Source organism: Mus caroli, chromosome 6 (genome assembly GCF_900094665.2).
Source record: "Mus caroli chromosome 6, CAROLI_EIJ_v1.1, whole genome shotgun sequence".
In the NCBI taxonomy this organism is placed as follows: Eukaryota; Metazoa; Chordata; class Mammalia; order Rodentia; family Muridae; genus Mus; species Mus caroli.
Window position 1 is genome coordinate 80153053 of NC_034575.1, and position 9589 is coordinate 80162641.

General features: G+C 36.1%; 1 protein-coding gene across 1 annotated transcript in view; it reads left to right on the forward strand.

Annotated features, from left to right (window-relative positions):
• Window positions 1-9297, forward strand: part of Znf638 (zinc finger protein 638) — a 121414-nt gene extending 112117 nt beyond the window's left edge. The window contains 6 exon segments of the mRNA XM_029479015.1: window positions 478-543; window positions 1445-2360; window positions 4140-4241; window positions 6415-6513; window positions 7219-7337; window positions 8984-9297. Of these exon segments, the coding sequence (XP_029334875.1) occupies window positions 478-543; window positions 1445-2360; window positions 4140-4241; window positions 6415-6513; window positions 7219-7337; window positions 8984-9049 (1368 nt within the window). The 3' untranslated portion in view covers window positions 9050-9297.
• The last annotated feature ends 292 nt before the right edge of the window (window positions 9298-9589 follow it).

Sequence of the window (9589 nt, forward strand, 5' to 3'; positions counted from 1 at the left end):
GCTCCCATTTCCCTGTCTGAAACAATTCCATTGATATAAGCCAGTAGACAGTTGGAGTACTGAGCTCAAAGTTGCCATTTACTCACACACTTGGAAAGTATTACATGGTCACAAATGTAGCTGAATTAAACTTTGGTCAGAACAATGACTGTGATTTGAAGGATGTGTCTGCAGTGGCTCCTAGGATGATCATTTGGCATTCTTGTTCCTCTGAAATTGAAATTTCCTTTATTAGTTCACTAATTGCCTAAACTTAGACATTGTAGGCAAAGAGGAAAAAAGATCTTAGAAACTGAATTTAGCTATAGCTTTTAGAGACTGCATATACCATTAAATGATTATTGACTTAGTTTTGTTTATTTGCTTAACACGTTTGACCATATTTTGATATTTGCTAATTAAGTTTTTTTCTTTTTTTTAAAGAACATAAATAACCTAGGTATAAATTCTTTTTTTCTGTATTTCTTAATATTTTAGGCATTGGCTTTGCAGAACACTAAGAATTCTAAAAGTACTACAGATAGAAGTTCCAAATCGAAAGAGGTAAAATGAGAATATTCACATTCTCTATATTCATTCTTCCACAGCAGCACCCATCTGTCTTAATACACGTGCCCTCACTTTTTCATAGTTAGCATGGGAGTTAAGAGAGTGGGTGGTGTAGAACATAGAATTGAAGTGAAATGCTTCATGTTCTATCTTGCCACTAATTCTCTGGTGCTGTTGCTGTGGTAGACTAACCAGTTTTATATACTCTGTGTGCTAGCTGTGGTTCATTGATAGCATACAAAATGTCGGAACCTGCTAGAAATGTCTTTACTACAATATCAATTTTAAAATAATGTTTTCAAATACAATTATATTAGCTATGAAGTCTTACTCATCTTAGAGTTTTATCAATATAAGCTTCAAACTTCCTTAGTATTGTATAAGTTAAAAATACATATAAATTAATTGGTATAGTTAACTATTTACTTTTTATTTTTGCGGTACTTTTAGGAGTCTAGTAAGTGAAAATTTGCTAGATAATTGACATATGGAAGAGCAGATTCTTTGTATGACAATTGATTAGACAAGTGTTTAAAATGTAGTTTTAAAGTGTAAATTATTTTAAAATTGTGTGCTGTGTATGCATATCTTGAATGTATATAATACTCTTACATACATGGAGGTTAGAGGACAATTTGTGTGAGTCACTTTTCTCCTTATACAATTAGTCCTAGATAGTAAACTCAGGTGTTGCACTTGGTGCCAGGCACTTTTACCCACTTAGCCATCTTCCTAGCCTTATCACTTTGGAATCTTTTAAAATACAACATTAATTTTATTTTAGTATTAGGAAGTGTCTGTAGAGTGGAAATTCTCACAGATGATCTGCATATTAGTCTACTATGACTTAGCCAGTGGTCATAGTTCACAGTACTGATTCTTAACTCTCCAACAGGAACCATTATTTACATTTAATTTGGATGAATTTGTTACTGTGGATGAAGTCATAGAAGAAGTAAATCCTTCTCAAGCCAAGCAGAATCCATTAAAAGGAAAAAGAAAGGAAGCCCTCAAAATTTCTCCTTCCCCTGAACTTAATTTAAAAAAGAAAAAGGGGAAAAATTCTGTCCCTCACAGTGTTGAGGGAGAATTGTCCTTTGTAACATTAGATGAAATAGGGGAGGAAGAAGATGCAACTGCACAAGCTCTAGTCACTGTGGATGAAGTCATTGATGAAGAAGAGCTCAATATGGAAGAAATGGTAAAAAATTCCAACTCCCTTCTTACCTTAGATGAACTGATTGACCAAGATGATTGCATTTCCCACAGTGCACCTAAAGATGTTACTGTCCTGTCCATGGCTGAAGAACAAGATCTGCAGCAGGAACGCTTGGTAACTGTGGATGAAATTGGAGAAGTAGAAGAGTCAGCAGACATAACTTTTGCTACTTTGAATGCTAAAAGAGATAAAAGGGATTCTATTGGGTTCATTTCTTCCCAGATGCCTGAAGACCCTTCCACTTTAGTTACTGTAGATGAAATACAGGATGACAGCAGTGATTTTCACTTAATGACTTTGGATGAAGTAACTGAAGAGGACGAAGACTCTCTGGCTGATTTTAACAACCTTAAAGAAGAGCTGAATTTTGTTACTGTGGATGAAGTTGGAGATGAAGAAGATGGAGACAATGATTCAAAAGTTGAGTTAGCACGAGGCAAAATTGAGCACCATACAGATAAAAAAGGAAATAGAAAGAGGAGAGCTGTGGACCCAAAGAATACAAAGCTTGATTCTTTCTCCCAAGTAGGTCCAGGAAGTGAAACTGTTTCACAAAAAGATCTGAAAACCATGCCTGAAAGACATTTAGCAGGTAGATACTTGAAAGTATTCGTTTTTTTCCGTTTCATGAAATTACATTTAAAACTATGAACACAGTGCCACAGTAGGAATAATGTCATTCTGTTGATATTCTGTAAGGTGGCAGTTACAACCACTCCACAGAACTTTCAGTTTTCCACAGAAACAAGGTGTAGGTTGCACACATTTAGTTTACAGAGCACAGGTTGTCCCAAGTTGTTAAACCTCAAGAAAGGATGTCAGATCCGGGAGACAAAGTGAACCAGCCAGTGTAGAGCTTCAGTGAACACAGTGTGTTATGGATGGGGGAACAGGCTTTTAAAGAGGAGAATAGTGTTCACATTACAGTGCCTCTCACTTTTAGCTTAAACTTAGGTTTAGGACAAGCAGGAGGACAAATTATTTTTTATTTTTAGTTTGTTTGTTTGTTTGTTTGTTTTTTAAGATAAGGTCTCACTGTGTGAACCTTTTAGACCTGGAATGTAGACCAGGCAGCTTTGAACTCACAAAAATCAGCCTATCTCTGCTTCTGCTTTCTGGGTACTGGAATTAAATGTGTGAATAACCCATACCTGGAAGATTTTGGTCTTTTGAGATGAGGTCTGACTCTGTAGCTCATGTTGGTCTAGAACTCAGAATATAGACTTGAACTCAGGATATTCTCCCTTCCCAAGTGCCAGGATTACAGGTGAGAGCTACCACACTTGGCATAGCATAATATTTTGATGGTATGGCATAATGGAGCAGCTTGCTTGCTTATAGGACATGAGAGAGACCAAATTAATTTCCATTTAGAAAACTTTGAACTCAGTCGACATAATATGTTACAAAATAAGTCACCTTGATGAGAAGGAATTCAAATAGTAGTTTATTTTGTTTCCTTAGATGTTATAAATGAAACTATTTAATGTGTTAATAAATGTCTACTTTGTAAAAGTTAAAAAAAGAAAAAAAGTAAGCCAGGTAGTGGTAGTGTGGGCCTGTAAGCTCAGCACTCTGAGGGCCACTCAGGCAGTCCTCTGAGTTCAAGGCCAGCTTGGTCTATAGAGTCAGTTTCTGGACAGCCTGTTTGTTTCTGTTTGTTATACAGAAAAACCCTGTTTTAAGAAAAAAGAAAGGAAAGAAGAAGGAGAAGGAAGGAAGGAAGAAAAAGAAAGGAAGGAAGGAAGGAAGGAAGGAAGGAAGGAAGGAAGAGAAAAGAAAAAGAATACCTTGAAAAATTTAACTAAACTAAGAATGGAATATCAGGAACATCTTTTTGGATTGGCAACAATTCAGGGAAAAGTATAAAGCCATCCTGTGAAAAGAATAGGAAGGGACAATTTTTCAAAACACAAATGGAAACATGTTACTCTAACTAAACTGCCTTTTAACATAGATTTTTACTTAGTGTTAAGTTTCTCTGCTGTGTGTGCTGGCACATGCCTGTAATCTAGCACTCAGCTTCAGCTACATAAGAAAGTCCCTGTCAGCCGGGCGGTGGTGGCCCATGCCTTTAATCCCAGCACGTGGGAGGCAGAGGCAGGCGGACTTCTGAGTTTAAGGCCAGCCTGGTCTACAAAGTGAATTCCAGGACAGCCAGGGCTATACAGAGAAACCCTGTCTCACAAAAACAAAACAATAAAAGAACCTAACTAAAGAAAGTCCCTGTCTCAGAATCACAAAGGCAATCTCCCCAAATTTAGGTAGTTTTTTGCAACAAATACTAGAATTTCTAGATAGTTTAATATGTTAAATTTAAAGCAATTTAAATACTGTTAATGAGGCAATAAATTAGGCTTTCTTTTTAAAGCTAAAACGCCATTGAAGAGAGTTAGAATTGGGAAAGCATCACCCTCACAAAAAGTGGCAGAACCAGCAAAAGGCGAAGAGGCCTTCCAAATGAGTGAAGGAGGTAAAGGGGCTATTCGGGTGGGGAAAAAACACACAACATGAGATCATGATAGAGCTTTCACACATAACCAGGCAAGCAACTAGAAAGGCAGCAGCCAGGCTTAGAAAAGCCTTGTAAACTTCTTTCTTCATAATTTAGAGAGGTTTTGGAACAGTGACAATAGAACAAAAAATATTTGTGGAAATTACTCACAAGATGTTCTTGTGACCATGTTCTATCATCAGGGATCAATAATTTATTAACTGTCTGTTTATAGGCATCCAACCTGTAAACAACAGAATGCTTAATAATATTTAAGTTGATGCAAATAAGGAACATAAACATTGTCACCGATATATAACTTTTTATTGTATCTAATATTTCATTGTATCCAATATCCTTCCTGTTGTTGACAGTAAAATACTAAGGTCATTCCTGATTTCTGAGGGTGCACTGATAGGAAAGGCAAAGGAAAGCATCTTCCTGTGTGACGATATCCCTTCACCATCTTCTCTGCAGTACTGAGGGAAGGTTCTTTGAATCTGATCCCTCCTTTCCTCCTCCAAAATCTATTAAAACTCTTTTTATTTTATTTGCTAACCAGTGGTGACAATATTTCCTTCTCCATTACCTAGCTAACTCCTCACTGCTTTCTTGTCTATTTACCTAAGAAAATGAATCTTCTCTGATGGCCACCTTGAGTTTTACCTTTATTGACTCCTTACACATAAACTACAGCAAACTTTCTATGTCATTAGGGGACAAAAATCAATGTTGGCTTTGGAATTCCCCTAGCAACAAAATACAGCATGTTGAATAGTGGTTTTCAGCCCCACTACCCCTGTGGCAAGCCTCTGTCTTCAAAAACTACTTAGATTACGATTCATAACAGGAGCAAGATTATAGTTATGAAGTAGCAACAAAAGTAATTTTATGGTTGGGGTCACTACAGCATGAAGAACTGTATTAAAGGATCACAGCATTAGGAAGGCTGAGAATCACTCATCCAGGTATTTTAAAAATATTTCCTCTTACTTTAGTCTTGAGGTCTTGGCATTGTTTGTTACTACTTATTATGTCCCAAACTGGTATTCCTTCTTTTCTATAACAACTTTTTACAGTAAGCTGTAGTTAATAGTTGTATCTCACTAGTAGCTCCTAATATGAATTCCTTAGTTTTAGGTTTTTTTGATTTTTTTTTTTTTTTTTTAATCAAAGATATCTGGTATGTTAGGTCAACTTTGACACCAGGTTGCTTAGAATTGCTTCTTCTCAACTGAATAATATAGGAGAGATAATTTATTTATGGTTCATTTAATAATTGTTTTTCCATTAATTTCCTCAAAAGACCTAATAATGTCAGAAAGTCATTTGCAACTCAGTTTTAAATTTAAATGATTTATTTTAGTTTACTCTTAGTTATTATATAGCTTTTATATAAGATACTGTCGTGTATAATCATCCATTATTAACACGTGTGTGCCTTTGGAATGCTAGGAGCAAATACAGTAATAAGTTAAAGTTTATTACTTGAGTAAAGAAAAGAAGAGATCAGAGGCAGAGAGAATAAGTTGTTTGACCATCGAGCCAAGGAAAAGGCTGTATACACCCTCAATAGACTTAAGATTTGACTCTAGAAAGAATTACTCTTTGCTCGTGCCTATTTCCATTAATCTCATGCATTGCCTCCTTATAAATTAACATCGACTCTGTCAGGTCTACAGAACTTGACTCTTAAAAGGAGGACTGTGAGGGAGAACAAGAGACAGGGATGGGAATTGACGAAAGGATTGTGTTTATTTCATGCAGAATCTAGATTTAAGTAGATCATGAGAACAGGACTGTTGTTGGGAGAAAGAAGGGCAGATACAATTGATATACAGCGATGTGCAGATCACAAAGATATTATGAAACTCGCTATTTTCTACTAAAAATAATAATTATCTGTCACCCTTCTCCTTTCTAGAGCTGTTCCAATAAAATTTTACATAGGCTTTAGCCGTATATCTCCTACATCCATTGAATATATCTATATTTACTCATTTGCTTCTTGGATCAAGGAATCATTAACTAAGGCATTGTTTAGTGAGTTTTAAGAATAGTTTTGGAATATGGAGAATATCCAATGTTAATTTGACAAATATATCTATTTTAAATAACTTCATGTTTTTCCTTGAACTTTTAATGACTTTAGTTGATGACGCTGAACTGAAGGATTCAGAACCTGATGAAAAACGCAGGAAGACTGAAGACTCTTCTGTAGGCAAATCAATGACATCTGATGTCCCTGGAGGTTAAGTAAAAAAAATGGCATGTTTTTCTTATACCCATGAAGTCAGGAGTGAGCAGGTTAACCTTGCTTGGTGTTCCTGAATACAACTTATCTCGGACTTTTTTTTTTTTAATCTTGGCATGGATGTTTTTATTTCATTCTTGAAGGCTGGGATATGCTTCTTGTTTTCTTGTTATACTATAATTGCTGCTATGGTGAAAACTGAGTTATACTTCCCCAAGCAAAAACTCCAGTTATTAATAGGAAACTTTGCTTGCAGCCAACTACTATGCTGAGTTGAAGCGCTTTTACTTGTTTAGCGGCCCAGCATTGTGCTGCTTCTCCATCTTGTAACTTACCAGGGTGTTTCTGAGATGTTTGTTTTCTACTCTCTCAGTCTTCGACCTATATTCAAAGCCGTTAGCATTCTGGCTTCTCTGGAGACTCTGAATATATATATATATATTACGTATTGTTAAAGATACATGTTTTAAATTGCTAGGGGATAGAGCTAAGTAGTAGAGTGCCCTAGGTTCAAGATCCTCAAACTAGATCTTGTGTTTTGTGACTTCATCGCTGTCTTCAGTATATAGCAGTGTGTGTTCTGTGTGTGTGTTGGTGGGGGGGGGGGGTATACTGTGTGCTAAATGTGCTCCCCAGATTTGGATAAAGTGATTGACACACTGTTGATGGAGTTTTCTCTTTGTCTTTCTTTCTGTCTTTTAGATTTGGACTTTCTTGTTCCGAAGGCTGGATTTTTCTGTCCAATTTGCTCCCTCTTCTACTCAGGTGAAAAAGCAATGGCAAATCACTGCAAGAGCACACGTCATAAACAAAATACAGAGGTAACACATACAAATCTTCAAGTGTTGTCACCATCTTTTGATTTAAAATGAGTCTGCCCAACGTATATCTTTTTTTGTGAGAACTTGGGTATTTATTCCAGTTCATTGCTCCTAAATTGAAAAATCCCTGCTTTCCTGTGTTGCTGTATGTTGCTGTGGTCTCTAGCCCTAATCTTTTTCCTGGAGCAATATCATTGTCTAGAACAGACTGTGTAAGCCAATAGTGTCTTGTGGACATCCTTTACAATATAAGATTCTGCTTGTCCTGATGTTCTGTTGCGAATGCTTGTACATATTAACATACTAACATTTCTGAACTTCTAGTCAGAAGAAAAATGTTATTTTCTTTTTTATTGTATATGTTTTGAGAAAGTTCTGCTCTAAGAAAGTTTTAGTCTTAGCCATGGTTGAAGCAGTAGTTCTGCTCCTAATTATCTAAGATTGTTTAATATAGTCTGTGTATTGAACTTTTAAAACCAAGATAGTTCGTAACAGGCCTTGAGCCTAAAGTTTCATCTAGCTTTGTTTAATTCTAGGTTTAACCCCTCACACATTACTATATTAAATTACTATTCTTAAGCTTTTAACCTATTATATCTTACTTTTTTTTCCATTTGAAATCTTTCAACTGGGGCCAGATGTGGTATCAAACACCTTTAGTCCTATACTCTGGTGGCAGAGGCAGGTGATTTTCGAGTTTGAGAATGATAGAGTTCAAGGCTAGTCAAGGAACCTTGTCTTTAAAAAGCAAGAATAATTTAAAATCTTGCAACTGCTTCATATGGCCCTTGGAATAATATCCACACTGACTGTGGCTCTATGAGACTGCACAGCCTGCCTCATCTGTGGCTTTAACTCTTGTCTTGTTACTCTTTTCCTTTCTTGCACTTCAGATGCCATTGTGCCATTCCCTTAATTACTAATCCTGTACCCCTCTCAAACTTATTGTGAGGTTACTTTTTCCTGTCTTTTGGTCTCTACTCATACATACTAAGAAGGGCCTTTACTTAGAAAAGCAAGCTCCAAAAGCCAACTGTCATGGCCGAGGACTCCGGTTTCAGCACTTGGCAGGCAAAGGCAGGCAGATCACCTTGAGTTCAAAGACAGCCTGATCTATATAGTGAATTCAGAACAGCCAGGACTACATAGAATAACCTGTCTCACAAAACCAAAATTAAAGAAAAGAAAGTAAACTTGATCCTACATCCACAGAAAGATCAACTTTACATAGTTTCTCTGTTAATATTTAATTTTGTTGTGCTAGGGATTGAACCCAGGAATAGGCACATGCTCAGCAAGGACTTGGAACACTGAGTTACACCCTACACTACTCCTTCCTTCTTGTTATAGTTGTAGAGTAATTACTACCGCCTACACAGGTTTCAGGTTTGCTTCTCTTTGGTTCCTTCCTTATAGTGTAAACACTTGGTAAAATGCATTATTTTTCTATCTACTACTAAATCCCCCAAGCATAATGCGTGGCATACCATTGAATATCAGAAGGATGAATAGGGCAAGAAATGAATGTAATTAAGACACTGCTTTAAATTTAAATTTTAAAATAAATATAATGAAATACACTTAGGATTGCACACATAGCAAACAACATCTAACAAATGTTTCATATTGAAAATTGCTTTTAACAGAAGTTCATGGCCAAGCAAAGAAAGGAAAAGGAGCAGAATGAGACTGAAGAAAGAAGCTCTAGGTGATGGAGGAAAGGAGGAAAGAATTCATTAGAAATTCATTTAGGGTCCAGTTGATTTGTGTATTTTTGTTATCATTTAATTTGTAATTTTTTTGTTTCAGAAACATATTCATGTTGTACAAATTTCTGATTGCCCTTGATGTAGAGAAACTGATGGGAAAATATGATGGGTTTGATTTTTATATCAAATCATCAGGCATGGATAATACCTTTTAGAAGTGTTTAAATAAATGTTCCTACTGTATATTTCAACACTGTTGTGTTTGTGTTGATTTGTAAAGGCTTGCTTGCCTCTGGTTACAGACAAGGCTCTTCTCTACAACCCTGGGATTCAGAGTATTTAGCAGTTCATGTGTTTCTGGAAGTAATAATACGATATGTTACTTTGTCTCAACCATCCATGTATATAGGTCTGATTCTTATATGTTCAGTTTTTCTGCACAATGAGATGACATCATGTTTGTCCAAGGGAGGATTGAGTAAAGTACTGCTTAAACTTTTATATGTGTTAGAAAAACTTTTTTTTCTGTTTGTAGAAAGGACC